This window comes from Gobius niger (genome assembly GCF_951799975.1).
Source record: "Gobius niger genome assembly, chromosome: 6".
NCBI lineage: Eukaryota > Metazoa > Chordata > Actinopteri > Gobiiformes > Gobiidae > Gobius > Gobius niger.
The window spans coordinates 26525859-26549612 of NC_136857.1; the positions used below are offsets into that span (position 1 = coordinate 26525859).

The following is a 23754-nucleotide window of genomic DNA, read 5'->3' on the forward strand; positions in this document are numbered from 1 at the left end:
TTCGTAGACATGCGGGAACACACGTACATGCTACTGCAGCCTGCTCTTAGACCCGTTGTCACACTCAAAGTGGTCCCCCTAGGAACACAACAATAACATTGCTATTGACACAGTAAATAAGCCTTATTATCCATGGTGTGGCTACTGTAACCACGCGCTGTTGTTGTTGTGCGAGGCAGCGTGAGAGATGCATTCAGGGACCGTAAGAAGTGCGCACTTTTGCCGCCGCTCCTCAGGTGCTGAAGTTGTTCCGCTGGCTTTTCCTCCTCCTGCGGTCGTTCCTCCTGATGTTTGGGAGCCAGTCCCTGCCACCCCTATTGCCCCCCCGCTGAACCCCACTGTTATATATTTGTCCACATTTTCCTCACGTTTGTGGATAAAAGGGACAGTAAGAAGTGCGCCTTTCCCGCACTTCTTACTGTCCCTGAATGCATCTTCCACGCTGCCTCCACTGACCAAAACAACAGCGCGTGGTTACATACAGTCTATGTAGCTACACCATGGCTACGTTAAGGCTTATTTACAACTTTTGACATGTAAAACAAGCGGCGATGGGCGCAGGGCAGGTGAAGACAGGCCTGTTTTGTGGATTATAAAGTTTTTCCAACTGGAGCTGAGGACTGACCCAGAAGATCGAGTGCACAGTGAGTGTAGTGTTTTTATGCTTATTCTGTGGAGTAAAGTCGGCCCTTAATGTGCGGCTATTACACTGACTTATCTTACATGAAGCGCGTGCGTTTGTTGATAGATTCAGTCTGTGTTTGATGCTACACAGTGACAGCTTAGTTTGGGGTTGAACTGGCGTGACTGTCCCATACACCGTGAAAAACCTCTGTTATACACAAGGCTATATGGACAGGCCTGAGCTGGTCTATTTGCTTTTTGTGTAACCCGATTTGGCAAGAGCCCAATGAGTCAGGGGAGAGCAGGGCGGAGCAAGACGTCTCTGCTCTGCCCCGTGTGCGCGCCCGAGGTCTGTCCACACGTCTTCCTGCACTGGTCATGACTCCTGCAGTGCAAACGTCCCCATTTTGCATATTGCGGGATTTTTGCGGGCGGGAGCGGGACAAAACAACACAGATGCGGGCGGGAGCGGGAATAAAAATTACAATCCTTTGCGGGATGCGGGCGGGAGCGGTACTGCACCATGCGGGGGCGGGCGGGCGCGGGACTGAAAAATCGGTACCGCGCAGACCTCTAGTGCAGTGTCCTCTGCCTTCTTAAATCCAAGGTCACCGCATCAGTCTATCAGAATGTTTTAGAGGACTTCATGATTCCTTCTGCTGAGGATCTGTATAGAGATGCAGATTTCATCTTCCAGCAGGACCTGGCCCCTGCCCATACCGCCAGAAGCACCAAAGCCTGGTTTGATGCCCATGCCATCACAGTGCTTGACTGGCCAGCCAACTCACCCGACCTAAACCCCATTGACAATCTGTGGGGTTCATCAAGAGGAAAAAGAGGGACACCAGACCCAAAAACAAAGAGCTGACAGCAAGCATCAAGGAAATCTGGGCTTCCATAACTCCCTGGCAATGCCACAAAGTATTGAAGATTGACGTATTTCTTTATTTTTCTGCAAAAACTGAGAAGTAAATGGTGATTTCTTCACAGTAATTTTTAGAAATCCTGTTTTCGTGAAATGGTTGAAATGGTTTAAGTTGTGGGCCCTGAATCTATAATCTATGGAAGTTTAATGTTTTGAATGGAATTATGGTAATAAATACACTTTTCCATGACATTCTAATTTTTTGGCAAGGGTCTGGACATTTGGACATTTCTTTGTGATTTCATTGTTGGTACGATGGTTACATAATTGTGGAGAGCTACTTGTCTGGTATGGTATAGGCTGTTTTGAGGTGGCAGTGAGTAAAAAAATGTCCAACTTGCATCTAGTCCCTTTAAATGAAAGCAATTTAAAAATAGGTTTAAACTCACTCAAATGTGGGAACCTGGATAGAAAACTGGATAGAACAGAATTGGAATTTCACCCCGCTAAGGTCACACAGGCTCGAGAACTGAGAGGAACGACAGACTAAAAATAGAAGTTGGTGACATTACTTTTAAAATTATAGGTTTACAAAAGTTTGCTCAGCCTTTCTGTGTGGAGTTTACATGTTCTCCTCATGTCTGCGTAGGTTTCCTCCTGCCACTCTGGTTTCCCCTACCACTTAAAACATGTACAATAGGCCAGGATGAATGAGAGTGTGTTTGAGAGTGCGCATGGGGGATGACGGATGCGAAGAAGCCCAAGGCTATAATCTGGGGTGACTTGTTCAATAACATGCACTGTCCCAACCAAATAAACCAACAAATAAAATAAAATAAAATGGTAAGACACGGTTCTGAGACACTATTTATTTATTTATTGTTTTAAACTGTCCATCTCCAACCAATAACTACCTCCACACTGTCAAACACATGTGGAGCCTATAAATCAAATTAAACAGTGCCCTCTACAGGTTACACATGGGATTCTTAAAGGAACAGAAACCTAGAGAACGATGATGATTTCACACGTGAAAACCCATGAAAGGTCAGCTATTCGTCATGGAGGTATGTTTTAACTTCAAATGCAATACAATGGCTTTGTGTCGTATTGGTGAACATATATAGTAATTTTATGCACACATTGTTTGTAAATGCAATTTATACATGTTTGCAGGGTTTAGGTGCCTTTGTGGCTGTGTGCCATGGCCACACCATCACTGCTGCTACTGTGGCCGCACAGTCACCAGACGGGACCTATTTGTTCAGCATCTTAAGACCTGCAGCATTACTGTAGGTATTCCTTTGATTCAACTTTTTTTATTTTTATGTTTTAGCATACATGTACCTTCATTTCTCACAGTTTGCAGCTTCAATATACATGCTTTGTCTCTCTCCCCCATCAATACTGCAGCCTCCTCTGTCTATGCCTTAGCAGCATCCTGTGCCCGTGGAGCCTCCCCTGCCTCATCAGCGTCCTGTGCCCGTGGTAATGTTGACATTGATGGTATTGTCATAGAATAATGAATGTGAGAACAATTCTGAGTTGCTGGAGGTTAGTGAGAATCCACTCCAGAATCATTGACAAACGTTTTTTAGAATTATTTGGGAGAAATGTATTTTCAAATATCAGCATGAAGATATACTTAGTTACATTTCAAAGTGAAAGTCTTTTTCAGTATAAAAGGAAATTTTGTCATTTTAGTCATACTATCAATATGGACCATCACCATCTTCTTATGTAACTATTTGTTTTCAGGCTATCATAACTTGGGACCTTGTCTCAGCATGGGTATCCAGGAAAGAGAGGTGAACCCTTTTCCTCGAGGATGAGCAACTCCATGAGGTTGTCTCATTCATGTTTGCAATCATCAGGGAGACCCAAGAGCAAGATAGCAAGATGACTGGGTTGACGTCGACATGCATGTGCCCTTACCAGAGGTATTGCATGATTTATATATTTTTGTACATTACATTTGTAGGCCCGAGCGCCACCAGGCTGGCAAAGGGTCTATTGTAATCAAAGTGCGCACAAAACAAACACAAAGGAACCTGGGTGAACGGAGGAACCCTGCATTCTGGAATCTGAGGACTGGACGGTCTGCGATCTTGGCCCGTCTGCTGAGGGATCCTTCGGCCCTGGGTCTCTATAGCCTGTCCGTCCATGGGAGTGGATCTCTCCTTCTGTGGTTTTCCCCAAGGTTTCTCTTTTCTCCTGCCGGGTTTTGAGTTTTTCCTTGCCGTGCTGGAGAGTCTAAGGACGGGGGACGCCCACGCCGCTCGTCGCTACCTCCTATTGGACATTATATTTGCCATTATATTTACCTGAAATTTTAATTGTCATATTTATTGCTCTGTTTTATTGCCTTGATGTTTGGTGCAGCCCTGTGAGGCGACTTCTGTTGTGATATTGGGCTATACAAAACCATTAAACTTGAAACTTGAAACAAATCCCCCCTCAAACATACACTAACACACTCATCTCATTGTGCATGTTTCCGGGACGTACACTGTACTGGAAAAACGACCGCATCGCAACATTGTTAATGTACATGGGGACTCGTGAGTCGGACTTGAGTCTGACTTAAGTCGTTAATTTTAGAGACTTGCAACTCGACTCGGACTCGTTCCCTAAAGACTCGAGACTTGACTCGGACTCGTGGTCTGAGACTCGTGAACATTACCAGTCCCTCATGGACTTTTTTTGGACGCTTGATTCTGGCTTTTTTGCTTTTTGCTGGCTTGCTCTGTCTCTCCTCCTGCTCTCTCTGTCACACCAGTGCACGCTGGAGCCGCTGGAGCATGTGCGCCTGCTCATTGGTGTTGCTTTGGCTGGGTTATCCTGTTCAGAAAACTCACATGGATAGTGAGTAAACCAGTGCTTAAAAAGTCTGTCACTGCAGAAAAAATAAAACTTCCCAGAGTACGGGAGCTTAATCGTCAGCAAAAGTCTTCGTACCAGTTTTGTTAGGGAATAAAGAGGGATTAAATAAAGTACATTCATTCAGGCGGGGGTCACAAACCCAGTTCAATGTTATGGGGGTTGCGGCTCCAAAAGGTGGAGAACAAGTGGATTAGATAACGGTTGATAACAGAAATATTGGCTAATGTATTGAAATAAAAGTGCCATGATACAACAAACAGTCAATATTAAATCACATCATGTGTTGTATGCACAAATAAGGATGGTGATGGTTATACCGTAGCTGCCAAATAATCTTTTAATGTGTTGTCAATGCCAACCTGATTTACCAGACAAAAAAAAATCAAACTACCATCTGTTTGTGACAACAGAGACACTTGTTCCACTATTGAAGGTGCACTATGCACTTTTTAACGTAAAAAAAAAAAGTTCATATTAGTGCGTATTTAAGCTTTCAGTCAGCAGCTGTATGGGTGGTTAGCATGGTGCCTTTGCTTTCCATCTCGGTGTGTCACATGGCCCAAAATGCAGACTGCAACGGAACTGATTTAATAAGTGCCAAAATCCAAACAAGAAACTGACAAAAAACAAAAGTAAAGCAGGAGCAACTGAAAACTCAACTCACAGATGAACTGACCAAGAACAAGGGAAACGCAGGGGTAGAAATACATGAGGAAAGGGACAAAGGGGAGACACATAAGGGCGGGGCAGGCAATAACTAGGGATGCACCGATACCAATACCAGTATCGGGTATCAGGCCGATACCACATGCTTGTACTCATACTCGTACTCATTCATGAGGTCCCGATACCAGAAACCGATACCATTTGACGTGTGGCCAGGCAGCGCACCTACGAGGCGCAGCTCTCAGTTGAGGAGAGAAGAAGCAACAAACTGGAGAATTCTGTAGTGCAAATACAATATTCCACATAGAGCTGACTTTATTACAGACTGCGCTCCCTAAATCAGAGTCTGTGCTGGATTTAACCAGAGCTTAATGTTGTTAGTGCTGCAGCGTCTGCAGTGTTTACAACATACAGGCTACGTTGCTAACTCGCGTCTAGTAGTTTTGGCCATTCTGACGCCATTTTATGCCCAGGGGTTTATTCATCTGAAAAACTAACCCAGCGACTAAAAAGTCCTCCGAAAATCCAAAATAAAGAGATACAGCATGTCCATATTGAGCGAAAATGAGCTGCAGAAGAACAATGAAAACGCTGTAGCCACTGGCTAAGATGCAACAAACACACGAGAAAATCTGCAAGAGCTGAAGTAAAGACGAAAAGGGACCATTTAAGTAACATCTCAATACTATTGTTAAATAAAAACACATAAATGAATAAAGCACAGGCATTGGGGAGCTTTTGGACATGGGCTTTTCTGTCTATGATGGACAGAGCAATAAAAATAAATTATATTGAATGAAAATAAAAATAAATAATAAATGGCATCAACACAATTCTAATATAACTGCTCTTTAATGTGTAGCCTACTTTACTTAAGGAAATGTAAATGAGTAAATTTACTAATTACAAAACAGCAAAGTACAGATGAAAGAACTTTATTCTACTGTGAATCATTCCTGTACGACTTACTATTGACTATTGTCCCCATAGCGACCTCTGCAGCAAGTAGAAGGACTTGGCGTTTGGAAGAATGCTGCATATTATGCTAAGAGTTTCACAGTCTGACAAAACCTCTACTGCTATATGTACAATATGATTTCTATCTTTTTTTTCTTAGCTTCACAAAAATATAAAGCAAGCATTCTTTGATAATTGGATCATGAATGCCCCATTATAATTCATTCATTCATTTTTTAAATTTTTTTTTTACTACATATGTAGAGAATATTTTTATTTTCACATCTTGTAAATCAACACTCTGGAAAACATATTAGGGTAAGTTCAAATAATAAAATGCCTAGGCTAATATTTCTCACAGGGCTCATTGTGTTGGTTGCCCCCTGCTGGAGACACTACGCATAGCAGTGAAGACAATGTAGCTCTGAAGTCCCACAAAGAGCGACTTGAGACTCGAACTGGGTCTCATTTGGAGCGGAAAAGTGAGCAAAAGCAATTTCAAACACATCACCAGAGGAGATTGTGTATTTTTATGTTCCAGGGCATTTGTGGGAGCCTCATTTATGGACTGGGCTTCAACCACATCACAAGGAGTCCTGACAGTACTGGGCCCACACGGTTCAGAAGTCCATGGAGTCCCGTTGGTATTGGAAGCGTGGGCTGTTCTCGCTGTAGAACTGGCTAAACCAGCGCCTGTGCCTCTGGATGGCGCTGTCCTCCTTCACCAGCATGGGACTGGGGTTGTACTTCTTATTGTTCCACACCATCACGTCTCGCTCAAACTGAGCACAAAGAATCAGAAAAAAAGAGAGAATTAGAATTGTGTCTGTTTTAGTTACAAAGCTAATTTTCCTCCAGGCCTAATTAGTGCTAGTACAGGCTTCAGTGGCAGTAAACTACCAACCACCACCACACGTTCACTCTTGTTTGCTATTTTTAAATCATAATGAAAAAAGAAAGTACCAAAGAGACCCTGATCAAAAGTTTACATACCCCAGTTCTTAACATCAACATCAATGAGAGCTTGGAGTCTTTTGTGGTAGTTGTGGAGACGGTTCTGTTTATAATCTAATGGTAAAGCGGCCCATTCTTCTTCGCAAAAAACCTCCAGTTTCTGCAAATTCCTGGGCTGTCTGGCATGAACTGCATGTTTGAGATCTCCTCACAGTAGTTCAATGATATTGAGGTCAGGAGACTATGGTGGACATTAACAGGCCTTCACTTTAATCTGGAGCCAGTGAGATCAGCGAACCACCTCCATATTTCACTGTAGGTATGGTGCACTTTTAATCATAGGCCTTGTTGATAACAAAAAAGTGCACCATGCCTACTGTGAAATATGCAGGTGGTTCTCTTGTATGAGTACAAGAATGTGGGATCGAGCCAATACCCGATACTGGTATCGGTGCATCCCTACCTGCTTCTTCTAAAAGTTCCCTATTGCTTTCACTTATTTACAGGTACCAGCCCTACCTGCACACACTCGGAGTAGAGGATGAACTTGGGCACAGGCGCGGGGATGCTGGCCTTGTAGAAGATGGTGTGGGTGACCAGCTGTAGCAGAGGCTCCAAGGGGGTCACACAATGCATGATGACCCCCGACCCGAGGAAGCGGTGGTCAAAGCGGATGAACACCAAGCCCGGGCCTGTCTGCAAAACACGGGAGATGAAAGAAAATCCACCACAACAGCTATAAGATTCTCGCAAAGAGCCGTGTGCTTTGAGAAGCTTGTAAAATGTAATTTTCTTCTGTATTGCAAGTTTTCTTTTATCTTATAGAAGGAACCAAAAATATAATTGTAAAAATGTCCAAAACTGCTTATGTTATTTGGCAAAGAAATTTGAATTTGAATAACTGATAGAGCCAGGTTTCAATTCATCTTTATATTATCTTTTTAAGAGAAAAAAAAAATCATGTAATATATATTTTTTGTTATAAATAAGGCTAGAAATTAGATATCCTTCAACATATTGAGAAGGTCAAGACTGGAAAATGTGGTATCTATGAGCGCTACTGAAGTGGAGATTTGGTTGCAAGAGTGCAGTGCGGGGTCAAAAAAGGCACAGATGTTTTCATCAATAAACACTTGACAAGACGGAATGCCGACATCGTGAGGAAACCAAGACTCAGAAGACACAAAAAAGCAAGGCAAGATTCAACGCACCTGGGTAGTAACAAACTGTAAGATCTTCACCAAACTGAACGAGACTCCCGAGGAAGCTAAAGTTTTTGTGGTGAAGAAGATAGAAGGTCTTAACAAGTACTAAGACGGATGCACCACATGGTATCAAGGCAACATCCAACTCACTACAATGTCAAATACACCAAAAACGGCAACAACCCCAAGCAATGACATGTAGTCAGGAGGGAAATGAAAACATGTGACACCCATGGGCATTTTTTTCAGATTTTTGGCAACATAGCTACGTTTACTAATTCAAGGGTGTTGCGCTAACATAGCCAATTCGGTCCGGGGCGCTCCTACGTGTGTGACCCAGTAGCCTGTCACCTGCTGCCTGTGTGCTGTTGGTGCTCGTTGACCTGGTGTCATGTCATGCCGGGGTGGAGCACGGTGGTGGTGATGGCTCCTGGATTATTCACAACCGAGAGTTTCTTTTATCCCTGCGAGACTCATTTGGCTCTCTGACAAACAATGTCCCCATGGACCTCCTCAGACCAGGACCATCAAAACTTCGGAAAAGAGGAAGGAGTCTGGTCTAGCTGTCTGGTCTTTGTGCGTGCGCTCAGTCACGCAAATAGACCAAACATGTCGTTAGCATTCAGCCTCTCCCAGCATATGTGGCATCCGCACAGTAAAGATTACTGCGCAGTAAAGTGAGGAGTACTGCGCGGATTTCTAACTACTCCTGGTATTATTACGCCTTACAATATACTTCCCCTTTTTATTCGCTTAGAAAATCCACATTGTTTAATTTTGTGCAATTATACTTGGTAGTGTAACACTTCACGTAACCATATTTAAATGGGGAAAACGTGGAAGAGCTTGGTAGCTTCTATCTTGACCTGTTTTGGAGCTATAGTGGAGAGAGGGAGAGGATAAATGCTAACGCCGTCTGCGCTGTGTTTACATGACTGAAGGCACGGGGGAAGATCAGACAGGTCCTAAAGAACTCGTCAAAGCTAAGGTAAGAACATATCTCAGTATGTAAAAACGGCGGCCTATTCCTTTAAGGAAATTTAACTCTTTTAGTGTGTCTTTTAGCGCTATCTGGCCCCAGCGAGAAAGACAAACAGATATTGAAACTCATTTATTCTAACTGCCATTGACCTCTTAAACTCAGGACTGCGTCACTCACCTTATTGAGGTTGTGAGGTTGTGTCTCTGGTTGTTGTTGCCTACTATGTAGTGATGTGTCGGTCGCGAACGGTCCGGCTCTTTTGAACGAGTCTTTACAGTGAACGATATGAACGGTTTCGCGGAGGTGAACGGCTCTTTCACTGCTGGAGTGGGGCAGACGGAGAGAGGAGTGGCAGAGGGACAGTGTGTGAATGCACGACCGCGGGACGTGAGCGCGGCCTGCGGGGAAAGGGTTTTAGATCGCGGCTCTGGGGAAACAGTGAGAGCGCGCCTGAAAGCTCCCAGTGCCAGTGCTCTCCCGGGCCATGGGAGAGAAAAGGCGTGTGGGTTCCGTGAGTGAGAGGCGGCTACAGGAGCTGTTGGCCGCCTCCGAAGCGACATCACCGCACACTGCCTCCTCCTCAGTCCGCCCCGGTGTCGGCCCCACGAGGAGCTTAAAGTGAGCACGCATAAGGCAACGCGTTTGAGAAATAAAAATCTTAATGAAATAATAAACAACGGTTAGGAGATCACATTGAAGCTCGACCTTTAGTTTATTTTTCACATACGTTTTTCCCCCTCTTGCGTGAGGGAGAGAGAGGCAGAGAAAAAGTTAGGCTACGTGAATGAGAGCAATAGAAGCGCTTCTATCACTCTCATTCACGTAACGTCTATTCGGAGGGTATTTACTTCATTTAAAAAAAAAAAAATTATTCAAAGGAGCCAGTCTTTTGAACGGCTCTTTAAAGTGAACGGCTCTCGAATGAACGGCTCCCTTCAAGAGCCATAAATCCCATCACTACAACTATGAACACTGACAAATAACTATAATGTTCGTTGTTGATTGACATGATATGTACTTGTATGTTTTTTTTATCGTTATAACTGCTTGTAAAGGGTCTTTGCGTAATCTTCAGGGGAAGTTTTACCTGTCGAGCCACCACACTGACGTCGAGCAGGGACAAGTGCAGGCCAAACAGATGCATGGCGTGGTTGACCAGCATCTGAGAGCAGTGCGTGTTGGGATCGGGCTCGGGGTGCCACTCCACCTGCACATCAAAACAACCCGAGTCAAATCACAGATGTGCAGTGATCTTTATATATAGTATTGCATAAATTGAGTTTTTGAAGGATATAAACATATACACATATAAACGCGTGACGTGACAAAACAACAGGACTCACAAATACACAATAAGCAGCAAACGCTAACACTGATTTAACCAGAGTATGTTTGCCTGGCGACTGTGTAGTTTTCAACACCTGTGCACATGAGTGTCACTATCCACTGCGCCAGCCTAGCGGGATATTAGCTGTATGAAGACTTGAAGTTGCAATGTGATACAGGCACTGGATTTGGCGTCAATACAAATCACATGTAAATATTGTGGGAGGATATGAAAATCTTCCTTTCTCATAACTTGCCATACGGTCAAAGACAGGCATATAAGATCTTTGTTTTAATGCCTGACCTTCCATTCGTGCTTCATGAACTCCCAGGCTTTGCTTTTGGTGTAGCGTAGGTCCACGCCGCTGATCATCCCAGGCTGGTGCAGGTGGCCAAGGTGCGCAATGTCCGCCGCGTTCTCTGGAATCTCCTAAGAAAGAACTGTTTGTTGTTGTTGTTTTGATTGAAAATATGTACATTATTGGCAACCTGTTTTTATAAAGCAGCATGATTTAGAGAGGAAAAAAAAACACCTAATACGGTTTCTTTCCAGTGTTGCAATTGCAATTTACGATCAAATGCTTAACTTAAAAATCTGCTCACAAACTTCACAACACGCATTTCCTCTCCTCAACACGAGTGGAGGGACCGGTATCTCTCAAGCTCTCCCCTCTGTTGCTCACCCGAAGCAAAGGCGCAGTTAAACAGGACAGATCAGGAGCAAAGATCATGTACCAGAGCACAATGTGTCACTGTTTCAAATATTATTGTAGGAACAAATGAATGCAGCTTTGCATAGTTTTGTTTTCGCTTTTAAATGAAACTTAAGTCTACATGTCTAATTTGCATAAACTCCGACAGTCTTCACTGTGTTGTTAATGCAGCTGTTGCTAATTAACATAACTTTGGTTTTCTCCCCTACCGCTCTGTCTTACCCTACACGAGGTGCAGAGCCGATCTGGTCATGTTTGTCAGTGTTTTCTCCCTGCACGGTACCATCAGGTTGAGATTCGCTGAATCTGAGAGCTGCAGGTGCGGAGCTGAGAGATGAAAACAATAGGTATACAGTAGCTACAGTGGGTTGCATAAGTATCCACCCTATTTAACTTTTTGACATTTTGCCACGCTATGGACAACAAACATAAATAGATTTCATTTAATATGTATGTAAAAGACACACTCTAAGACACACAGTAAGCGACAGACCGAAATTAAATCGAGAATCTGTGGAAAGATCTGAACTGCGGTGCAAAAAGCTCTGAGCTTGAGCTGTTTTGCAAAGAAGAATGGGCAAAAATTCCAGTCTCAAGACGCACAAGACTGGTTGAGACATACCCCAACAGACTTGCAGCTTCCTGACCTGTATGTGTGCACTGACATAGTGCTCAGTCCTCCCGCGGTACACCCACTCCCCTCTGGAGATCTCCTCCTGTTCCGGGACGGCCCACTGAGGCTGCTGCCCGTCGCAGTGGAACCACACGTAGATCTGGCCGTTCACCTCTACGCTAGGCCAACGCCGCACTCTGGCAAATTCTGGCACTGAAAATCAAGTCAAAAAGTAGTTTTACAGAACAATTAGGAATGACTTCAGGATGCACAGCTCTCACTTTGTAAATATAGCAGTTACAGTGGCTTGCAAAAGTATCCGCCCTCCTTTATGATGACCCTGGATGAACTGCAGAAAAAAAAAAGCATCATAGGCTTCTTGGTAACAGCTGTGGTCAGTGCTTTCCTGGTTCGGTCAGTAAGTTTAGGAGGACGGCCGGGTCAGTGATGCCAGACTCTTTCCATTCCTGGATGGTGTATTTAACTGTACACTGAGAGATGTTTAAAGCTTTGGAAATCTTTTTATAACCTAACCCAGCTTTATACTTCCCAATAACGTTCTCCCAGTGTCTGCCCTCCAATGTCTCTTAACACTTTTTTGTCCTGGGTACCCCTTGAGACTTTCGTTTTACATTCAAAGTACCAATTATTTCAAGGGTGAAAAGGAAAAAACTGAACTTCCTCCCATTTCTCCAGCATTACTTTAACAAATGCTAAATTATGAATAAGTGTTCTACTGAATAAAGATACATAGACATGGAGAGGAGTAAAGTGGTTTAACAGCCAACAAATACTAAAAAACGAACAGTTCCTAACCAGGAAGCTTAGGTTAGCTTCATGCTACACACGCTAACATTAGCGACGAGTGCCGTTTTTCACTTGCTGTGAAAAAACATCCATATGGACCAGATTTTGGCTTGACTTTATTGGTGTATGATAAATACCTTTATATTCCACCAGAAAATGACTAAAATGTGGAAAAAGTTGTGATTCCCATGAGTTGTGATTCCAATCGGCTATGCCACGCCCCCTTGTATGCCACATTGCCATCTGTATCTATATCAATGACACTTTTAGATATACTGTATATTTTTGCATCATCTTGTAATAGATTGATTTAGGTTTTCAGATGTAATTATTGTATGAATATCTAAAATGTGTAAGAACACCTTTCACACCCAGCTTCTACAATTTGCCTGCCACACACTTTCACGCTGTCATCATCATCATACCTTTTTCTGCATAAGGAATCTTGGCACATTTCCCATCGCTGCCCTCAAACTGCCATCCGTGGAAGGGGCACTCGATGCAGTTGCCCACCACACGGCCCCCCACTGCCAGGTTAGCCCCCAGGTGAGGGCAGTAGGCGTCCAGCACAAAGGCCTTGCCCTCCTGGCCCCGGAACACCACTACCTGCTCCCCTGGAAGAGACAGGACATACTTATGTTCAGGAATCATACTATAAAATGTTAATTATTCCACCCAGAAAGAAAATGTTTTGTAAAATCGGTGTATTGTATTTTTCGGATTATTGAGTTGCACCAACAAAATTTAAAAACAATTTTGTTTCGTTTTTTTTTAATATACTGTATATGCCGCACTTGTCTATAAGCCGCAGGTGTCCATGTTGTTACAAAGCGCAAATTTTAAAATTATGCAATGTTTATTTGTGATTTTGTGTGTAAAATTGTAACTTGTATGTAAACCTGTTCCCCTGCATCTTGGCCAGGACACTCTTGAAAAAGAGATTTTTAATCTCAATGAGTTTTATCCTGGATAAATAAAGGACAAAAAAAAATCATAATGTTAAGAGATTTGTGGCTGATTCAAAGCACACACGGGTTTGTGCAGATAAAGGCACAATGAGGACAGTTTCTGCCAGAAGCAGCAAACAGGTATTTGAAGCTGCTGGTGCCTCTGGAGTCTCTCGAAAATCAAGGTGTAGGACCCTCCAAAGGCTTGCAATTGTGCATAAACCTTATATGCAGCCTCCTCTAAACTGTTGAATGAATGCTCACGAGCAGAAATGGCTGCAGTGGGCCCAGAAATACATTAAAGAGGGGTTATTGTGCTTTTTTCAATCACATAGCACTAGTCTATATCACACTACAACGATGACGAAACCTTCTGTTGGTCTGTAAATGCAGTAAATTAAAATAATTGCCTTGTATAAAATTGCTCTCTCAAAATGGCTGTAGTGAATGTCTTGAAATAGGCCTCTGTCTCTTTAAGAACCTCTGACCCTTTCCGACACGCCCCCTCCACACGCTGTCTGTGGCATCAGTGGGGAGGGGGTTCTGCTGAGGAACAGTGGTTGGTTACTCGGCTGGTGACGAAAGCTCGGAGGCGTCTCCAGGAGGTGGGGGTGTTCCTAGGAGGACTCAGGCAAACCTATCCCTAAAATGGCTGCCATCAGAGTTTTTACAGATTACTCAAAAATACGTGAATGTGTCAAGGCAACACTTCAGGCATGTTTTAATGAGGGAATGACATAATAACATGATGTAAGCTTGAAAAAGTCGATTTTGCATAATACCCCCCCTTAAAGACTCTACAGTCTTGTTCACTGATGAGGCCGTGTAACCCTGGATGGTCAGATGGATGGAGTAGTGAATGATTGGTGAATGGCCACCATGTCCCAACAAGGCTGTGAGGCAGCAAGGAGGGGGCGGAGCCAAGTTTTGGCCTGGAATCATGGGAAGAGAACTGGTCGGCCACTTTGGGCTCCCTGAAGGTGTGAAAATGACCTCTGAAACATATGTGGAGTTTCTGAATGACCACGTTCTTCTATGGTACAAAAAAAAAAGAGCCGTGCTTTCCCGAACAAAGTCATCTTCATGCAGGACAACACACCATGTCATGCTGTAAAGAATACCTCTGCATCACTGGCTGCTATGGGCATAAAAGGAGAGAAACTCATGATGTGGACCCCATCCTACCCTGACCTCAACCCTATGAGGGTGGGAGGCAGTTCACATCCAAACAGCAGCTCTGGGAGGCTATTCTGACATCCTGCAAAGAAATCCAAGCAGAAACTCTCCAAAAACTCACTGAAGCTGCTATCAAAGAAGGGTCCTATGTTAAAATATAACTTGACCTGTTAAGATGTTTTTGATTGAAATAGCTTTTTAATTCAGTAAATATGACCTCCTAATGCTGCAAATTCAACAAATGACCATGTTCAGTTCTCTACAACCTATAAAATGTATTGAAACTCTATTGTGAATCATAATTTGGAACAGTACATTTTGAGTTGTTTATTAAATGTATATTTGAAAAAAATACTGTCACTGTTTTTTTCAATCACATTCAAATGATCCGCTAACAGTAACAGAAAATTATGTTGACTGTCATGTGAGGTGACAATTTAGAAAATCTGAGAAAAATATGATTTGCATAATAATTTGGAACATACTTTATATGCGTTTGAGTGAGTGAACCTAGGTTGCTACAGAAGGCCCTGACTGAAACCCCACGACACGCCACTTAGTACAAGCTGTTGTGTTGTGCGTCATCTGAAGCAACCTTGTTTGGCCCTTTGAGTTGCGATATGAGTGAGTTCTGTTGATTTATGTGATGTTTACACAATATATATTAGATTATTGCGGCAAGTTTGACTGATTTTGTGACTAAAACATGTTTATCTTTTGTGTCTTTTTCAGGTTTCAGGTAAACCCCTATCCAAACGACACCAGCCAGTTCCTTGGAGGAAACAATGCAAAAGGAAAGTTTATCATGTCAGTATTTTATTTCTTGACATATTAGTCTAAATACTTATTGCTGCCTTATTCTAGATTACCTTTATCTCCAGCCATTTAGCAGCTAGCAAACACTAAACTCCTAATTACTGCTTGTCAGTGAAGCTAACACATTGTTGGAACAGATTACTTTTAGAGGCAGCTCAACTTTGGATTCTTCTGGTCCTCCTTGCCCCGTCCTCCTCGAGTCTAGAGTTTTCTTGCCCTTTTGTCGACCCCTGCAGAGCTCAGACTTGGTTTCAGTTCAGATCGCGCTGACCCTGAAGTGTGTGCTCTACTCTATAGTCTTGTGCCAAAGTCTGGGAATGGAGCACGGAGCTTGGCTAAAAGTCCCCAGTGAAAGAGCAGTAAGCGGACATGATTTATGAGGTAACAGCTGCGTGAGGGACGTCCTGAGGAGAAAATATGAGCCATGTTAGAAGGCTGTGCACGGGCAGCGCATGAAGCTTATGTAGGTCACAGATTGCTTTCTAATAAATTACAGGTCATTTTACAGATGGCTATCCGGTATTACATTTTAAAGTGACACTAGAGTGACCTGGGGCCAGATCTTCTGGTGAGAGGGAGTTGCTTATTAAAAAAGGAGGTTGACTAAGGCGTGGTTCATTACAAGCAGCAGTGAGAGTGCAGCTCGTCTTTCGCAGCCTAAACATTATTTTTCCCTTTACATCACACTGCCGTATCCACAAACATATGAAGGCTCAACAACGTGACATACTTCATAGATGATAGTACGATGTAAACAAAGCGGCTTAGGACAAAAGAGTTCAGCAAAAGAAGGCGTGTGTGGCTTGTTTATAGAAAACTGTTGGGGGGGGGTGCGTGCTGATACTGTACCAAAGTAGTTGCCAGTCTGCACTCGGCTAATAGTTGCATTAACGCGACCCACACAAAAGCACGTGTTCACCCCCACCACCCCTCTCCCTTGCCCTCGGAGTCTGGTTGGAGGAAAAACGTTGTTCTACATAACAACGCCATTGGCCACAGGAGTTTGTCCTGTATTTGTATTGTATTGTGCCAGGACTTTTAGATCTCTGCAAGATCTAAAAGTGCGCTCCTACTATAGTCTGCGTTTAGAAACACAAGGTCGGGTCCCATATGTCCGAGTTTACCCAGGACAGTCTCAGTTTTGAGTCCTCAGTCCCATGTCCCAGTACAATTGATGGCTGTTATTGTTTACTTCCATATTCCGTATTGTTTACTTCCGGCACATGCACAGTGTCCGGTTGGCAAGAGCTGCTAAGCTGACATGTGGCATGCCGTTTGTATTGCACGACTGGCAGTACACAATTTGCGTTCAAGTAGATGCTGGTGTCAATATAACGGCTGGAAAAACATACGGTTTTGTAGTTCATGTACAATTGTACATGTTAAAAGGTTATGTTTAGTCACATTTAAGTTCAGTTTCTATGTTTAGAGAGTAGACTGATGAGAGAAAAACTCCCGAGTGACTGTATGTAACAGCATAGTGAGAGCAACTCAACAAAAGTAAAGATTGTTAAGTGTACATCGTTACTACCCATTCTGAGGTACTGCATTGATGTTATTTTCCCAAAATTAAGAGCCAAACTTGCTTATACACAACCAATGTTTGTATGATTCCACCATAATAAATATTACATTTCAAAACATGACTCATTAGTTCTTTATAACCACATAAATCAACTTGAAGATATTAAAAAGTCACTTTGGTAAGTCTTCAAAAAAAGGTGGAGATAGAACTACATGGCTATATTTCATTTGATATTTTGCACACTTCATTGCTTTCACCCATGCTTTCGGTCTTTGTGGCGCCAACGGCAGACAAAGGTTCTTTTTACAATTATTAGATTCCCGGTTAGTACGGTTTATGGTACGGCATTTCGCTATCTCGTGTTGTTTTGCCTATACCGACCTTTATACCAGACAACCAGACAACATCACGATCGCTCGCATGTTTTTAACACGCAGCCAGTGACGTCCCATCAGTATGTCGCTGTCCGTGATGTTTTCTTAAACTATTAGTTGATTTGAGCAAGATCCTTATAAGGAAAATGGCGAGAGAGGAAGGACCGCCATGTCCGGAGATTGCACTCAGAAGTCACGTGTCATTTGCGGGCATAGAGCCCATTGGCAGCGCACAGATTCTTCTTAGTATCACGCAGTTTATGGAATATTCTATTTGTGTGTTTGACACCTGCGTTACACTAGCACTGGTATAGATTTATATGAAATTTGAACTTCAAAGTTAGTTTTCTACACAAACGCGAAACTAGGGAACAATTTGGTAAATGGTCACTTTGGTAAATGGTTTACTGTAGCACCTTTCTACCTGCTTTAGCCACTCAAAGCGCTTAACATCAAGGAATCGCTCACTCATTCATACACCAGTGTACGCAGACACTGGAGGCAAGGTGGGTGAAGTGTCTTGCCCAAGGACACAACGACAGTGTGCGTCTGTGGGATTCGAACCGCCGATCCTTTGATCACAAGACGAGCCGATCTACTACCTGTGCCACTGTCGCCCCTAATTTGGTCATCTTAGCGAAGAGTTGAATTACATTCTGAATGATTTCTCAAGCCTGCCCAGTCATGCCCCCCATTGAATGAAAAGACATGATGATCTGTGGTTACCGATAACAACTTCTGACACAAATCTGGAATTCGCCCCACAAACAGTTTAGAGTTTCACTTAAATGCTCACTGCTATTGTGCGGTCAGTCAGTTGACGCTATCGTATCCACAGCACGGCGTGAGCCATTTCTGTTCACACAATCAGCTTTATTTGGACAGGCGAGAGTGCCAGCCAATGTCCAAGGTTAATATTTACCCCCGTATCGTAATGCCACATCATTACAGTACTTTGTGCATTGTTCAGTCACCCTCCAGCACAGAACACTTTTTTCTTTCTTGGTCAATGTCCTCAATGTCCTCCTTTAAGCCTTGCACAACCGGGGTCCCACAGGGATCAATCCTGGGGCCCTTGCTGTTCAACAATTATATAAATCGCCTCCCTGATGTGTGCAAAGACCTGGATATAATTATGTATGCAGATGATGCCGTCATATTCACACATGGAAAGGATATGCAGACAGTGGCCTCAAAGTTGTCTTCAGCATTGGAAGAAATCCAAAATTGGCTCCAATCCTCATGTCTGACATTAAACACTAGTAAAACAGTTGGCATGTATTTTCACAAAACAAATAATACAAAAGAGATGCCTAACATCTATGTGAATGGAGAGGCACTAAAACATGTAGCAGAAACAAAATACTTAGGACTCTATTTAGACCAAACACAGACATTCAAAAAGCATGTTAAAAAGGTAACCAACACAATTAAATATAATATTTCCTCTCTAAAACATATGAGGAACAGCCTGACAGTCGCGGTGGCTTTCACTTATTTCAACGCCATGATAATTCCTCACTTTACTTACTGTTTATCCAGCTGGTCACAGGCAAAGGAGACCACACTCAAACCACTGTGATCCTTGTATAATCAGGCCTTAAACCACTCGATAAAAAAAAACACTTCGTCATCATCATTGCAATATCCTGAGTAAGTACAAACTGCTCAGTTTTGTCAATCTAATTTTATACAATAATCCAAGAACTATATTCAAAATCACCAATAACGCAGCTCCACCACCACTGAGGAACTTTGTCAGACTTTGTTCTGAGCAAAATACTAGAGCCACTCGATCCACTGCAAACAAAAACTGATTAGATTAGATTCATAGATTATAATTGTAATGCTTTATGTTCACACCTGTCCAGGGACTGCGGATGGAAAATAGCTGCTGACCTAAATCTGGTACAAACCATCTCCTCTTGTAAAGACTAATGGTTCTGTAAATGGCCTCACCTGCTAAATAAAAAGAAAACCCTCAGTGGGCTGTTTGTAATTGGCGTTTAGGGATATGCCTGCATTGCTTTAAAAGACAGTATTTTGCAGATGTTTCAGTGGCACATTTAGGCCTCTGGTTTAGGGCTGCACGATTTTAACAAAAAAAACAAATTGCGATTTTTCAGACAAATATTGCGATTTTCATATTTGATTCATTTATATGCATCAACTGCGGAAAATTATGAGTGAAGGAAGATACTTTTAGACTGTCAAAAAACATATTCTTGCTCAAATTGCCCCACGTTAGAACATTGCTCCATTACTTTTTTACGTTTAATTTTCGAGTAGGAGAGGAGGAGAAAGGAGGAGAGGATGGCGGCATGTTACTTGGTCCCTGAGCGCAGCAGTGATTGGAAAAGAGCCTCACTTACAGAAAATACAGTAGGCTATGTCTTAATATTTTTAAGTATAGAAATACGGCAAGTCAGTATATTCTTAATTCAACAAAGAAAACAGTGAATGGTTACAAGTTCAAGTAATTAACAAAGCATTTTTAAAGAAGAAACTATGATTCCCAATTGTTTCAATAATTGTGAATATTTGTAAAAATCACAATTATTTTCTCTCCATAATAACTGTGACTCAAGAATGTGAAATCGTGACATTCCTTGCCAAAAAAACAAAAATAATCAGTTCTTGGTGTCGTCACTTTTGGTCATCCCAATCTGGTCAGGTCAACTCGTCAATCAACCGCTTAGCCCAAGCCTGAACCAAGCACATTTTATAGAGTTTTGGTTTTTACCCAAATCTAAACGCTCCTAGAAAAAAAGTGCCACCATAGCGACAAAAATTATATGAGAACGAGGATGAAATCGCAACAAATGTGCAACAAAAATGTGACAACAAAGTGAGTCTTTTTCCAAATGTTTTTTTCCTGAATGTTTATTTTTTTTTAAAAGAAGAAAAACTGATTTTATGTGTAGCTAGGTTCTCCGGAGGAATATGTTTGTGAAGCTACTATACTTCAATGGTCTTGTTTTGTTTTTTTATTGTTCATTAGTAGTTATGCGGAGAGGCCAAGAACAAACAAGCGGGTCAGCCACAATCAGTGTAAACATTTGCACAGATACGAAAATTCAACCCTCATGTAATTATGATTTTAATGATGTTTCCTTGATGTTAAGAATGTGCTGTTTAGTTAATGCCATATTTCACGTATGTATGTGTATATTTCAATATGTGCAGAGACCGTCACAGACACTACTCGTCTTCAATCTGCTAATGGTCTGCCTGTTTTTGATGTGCACCACACAACACTTATTTTTTTGCCACCAATTTGAAATGATAGACAAACATAATATGCGGCATGTTTTTGAACATGTGCGGCCTATTGTGGCATTCCTACTGCTCACATAGGCGTAGGCATTACACCTAACAACCAAGGTTTGACCCTTTAAAAAAACAGCATACACACATTTTACATTATGATCTTAACGGGCATTTTTAAAGGGACTAGATGGAGTTTAAAAATTTTAAAATTAAGTATTTTCCTCTCCCTACTCCCTACAATGTCCTAATGTGTAGAATGAGCCCATACCTGCTCATCACAACTGCCTCTCAAAAAGGTGTTACTTCGGGTCCGAAGTGCCGTCATGCACGAGCTTAAAGGAACAGGCCACTATTTTTACATACTCAGATATGTTCTTGCCTAAGCTTAGACGAGCTGATACGTACCTGTCTGGTCTTTGTGCGTGCTCTCAGTCACGCAAAACGACCAAAGATGTTGTTAGCATTTGGCCTCTCCCAATGTATTCCTATAGCTCCAAACGGGGGTGAAGTTGGAAGCGACCAAGCTCTTCCACAGGCGGCACGCACAAAGACCAGACAGGTACACATCAACTTGTCTAAGCTCAGGTAAGAACATATCTCAGTATGGAAGAACGCGTGGCCTGTTCCTTTAATATAGAACACGCAGTTACGCGTAAGACCTCAGATGGCAGATTGTGATATTTACAAAGAAAAGTTCATATCTACATCTATTAGATCTACATCAGTTTTAAAGATTGAAGATTGATTTACTCACAGTGGGAAATGTAGCAATTATTTGTCTCAAGTAAGAGTATAGATACAGCATTTTTACCTTATTCCCGAGGAAGACCCTTTGTTTTGGACTTTTTAATTTTTCTAAAACTGAGTGCCTTGGAAACTTTCTTGCCACACTCCTTTTTTAATGCATTATAATGTTATTCAAGTAGAAGTAAAAAGTCCTGTATGATAAAAACACATGTAGGCCTACTTGAGTAAATGTAACTGAGTACTAGCTACCCTACATGAACCCAGTCATGACGCCTTGATTGTAGCAGAAGGCGATTTTTCGTAAGTTTGCAGTAAGGCCCTGAATAGTCAATACATGCGTAACTATTTAAAAGCAGGCATGATTAGGCTGTAAGTGTGTGTCTGCTGTTGAGTCACGTACCCAGCACCGTGAGACTGCGCACCTCCCCGCGGAGCAGCAGGTGTGAGTCCAGGACGCGGTACCAGCCATTGGGATACACCGGTGGCAGCTCCCCGGTCTTCCTCCGTCTGCGCGCCTCGTTCACCGCCTGCGCTCTGGACCGTCCCTCCGGCACCACGTAGCCAACCTGTTCGGGACACCTGAGCAGCTCTAGCGGGCTGAAGAGCTGGCGGTAGACCCACCGCAGCAGCAGGAGGGCCGCAGCGGCGTAGAGGCACAGCACGAGCCTCCCGGCGGCGGCTGAGTCCCAGAGCCCCTCGCCCACCAAGGAGGAGAGCTCCCAGCTGTCACCCTGAGACACGAACAAGCGGGACACCGCAAGTCCGAGCACAGCGGGCACTACGGCCTGATCCATCCCGCTCCCGGTGCTCTGCCGTGACAGCGGCTGCAGAGACTGCAGAGACTGCAGCCAGAAGACACCGCGCCTGACTGAAGCCCCGCCCACGAGCGGCTCACCTGTTAATGTTCACCTAAAGCATACAGTACAGGCTTTTAAACAGGTAGGCTGACTTCTATGAAGGTGCATGAGGTGCATCTTCCGGGCTGAGCTCAACCTTAGTGCACTGACGAAGCCTTTTGGATGAGAGGCGAAACGTTTGACACCAACTACAGAGTACAGAAGATGACTCAAGAACCTTCACTGAAGATGGATGACGACTGACAGGTAGGCTGACTGTTATTTACAGCCCGCTGAACAAAAAACGATGAACGTTTCATGTCAAATGGTGTCTTTCTCTTGATTTGTGTCCCATAGTAAACATCTCTGCCCGTGCATTTTGCTCAGTGAAGCAGTGATGGCACGCAGGGGAAACCGAGGCTCGTGGTTAACCTCTTAACCCCCACCTGAACCAAGCACATTTTCTCCAGTTTAGCTTTACACAAATTGAAAAGCCTCCTAAAAAAAAGTCTGGAAATTGCAAAAAACAGAAAGACAAAAACGTTGATTTAAATACAACAAAAGAGCAACACAAACGTGAGAAATAAAATCTATGAAAAAGTGACAAAAAAAACACAAAAGTGTTGCAGAAAAGTGACAAGAATGCAACAAAAAACGTCGACAATGCAAGGAAAAAGATTTGTTTAGATGAGTTTTCAAATGAGGTGCTGCTCTGGCCTACAGGTTGCACATTTTCAGATTTGGGTAAAACCAAACTGGAGAAAATGCACTTGGTTAAGGCGGGGGTTAAATTATATATATATATATAGTCATATATCGATATTTATGCCAGATATCTCGATATCGATACGATATAGCTACTGTTAGAGGACAACAAATCGCTATTTATCATACTGGGTCAAGGCTATGACAGAGATAGTACGACTGTAGAGCTTGACCCGATATGAGAAATAGCGATTTAATGTTAGCATTAAAACGCAAGCATTTTTCTTCATAACACAAAAGAGTTCAGTTTTATTGATGAGAATCTATATTGTTTATATCTTGTTTTTTCAATACTACACAGGAAAACGCGTAATTTGCTGTAATTGCTGGTAAGATACTCAAAGCCCAAACCGTTGTAGACGTTTACTATAGTTTCTGCTGGGGTGCTTATACATGTTCACAATTGTAAATCAAACTAAGCATTTACTAGTGCATTACTAACAGTGAATAGTTTTCCGTCATCTGATCTTCACCTACTTCCCAAATTGTTAAAGGTGCATTATGGAATGTTTTATGTGGGGGGAAAAAGTGGATATGTGTGCATATTTTACCTTAGTGACCCGGTGGCTGTATGTATAGGCTCAAGACCCACCTTTTTAGCTTAGTTTTTAACTGACATCTATGTAGTTATTTCTAGCTTCATTAATTCCTTTCACTTCAGGATTTTAAACTCTTATGAGGGTTTTTAGATGGTTTCTTATAT

At 42.7% G+C, this 23754-nt stretch overlaps 1 protein-coding gene across 1 annotated transcript; it reads right to left on the bottom strand.

The window, feature by feature from the left end:
- Positions 1-6523: 6523 nt before the first annotated feature.
- On the bottom strand, positions 6524-22247 carry LOC306964577 (cholesterol 7-desaturase nvd). Its single transcript, XM_079558646.1, has 7 exons — positions 21851-22247; positions 13021-13209; positions 11823-12001; positions 10767-10892; positions 10224-10343; positions 7469-7645; positions 6524-6777 (listed from the first exon to the last, which is right to left on the bottom strand). The coding sequence occupies exons 1-7, from the start codon at positions 22242-22244 to the stop codon at positions 6616-6618; spliced, it is 1347 nt and encodes a 448-aa protein (XP_079414772.1). The 5' UTR covers positions 22245-22247; the 3' UTR covers positions 6524-6615.
- Positions 22248-23754: the final 1507 nt, after the last annotated feature.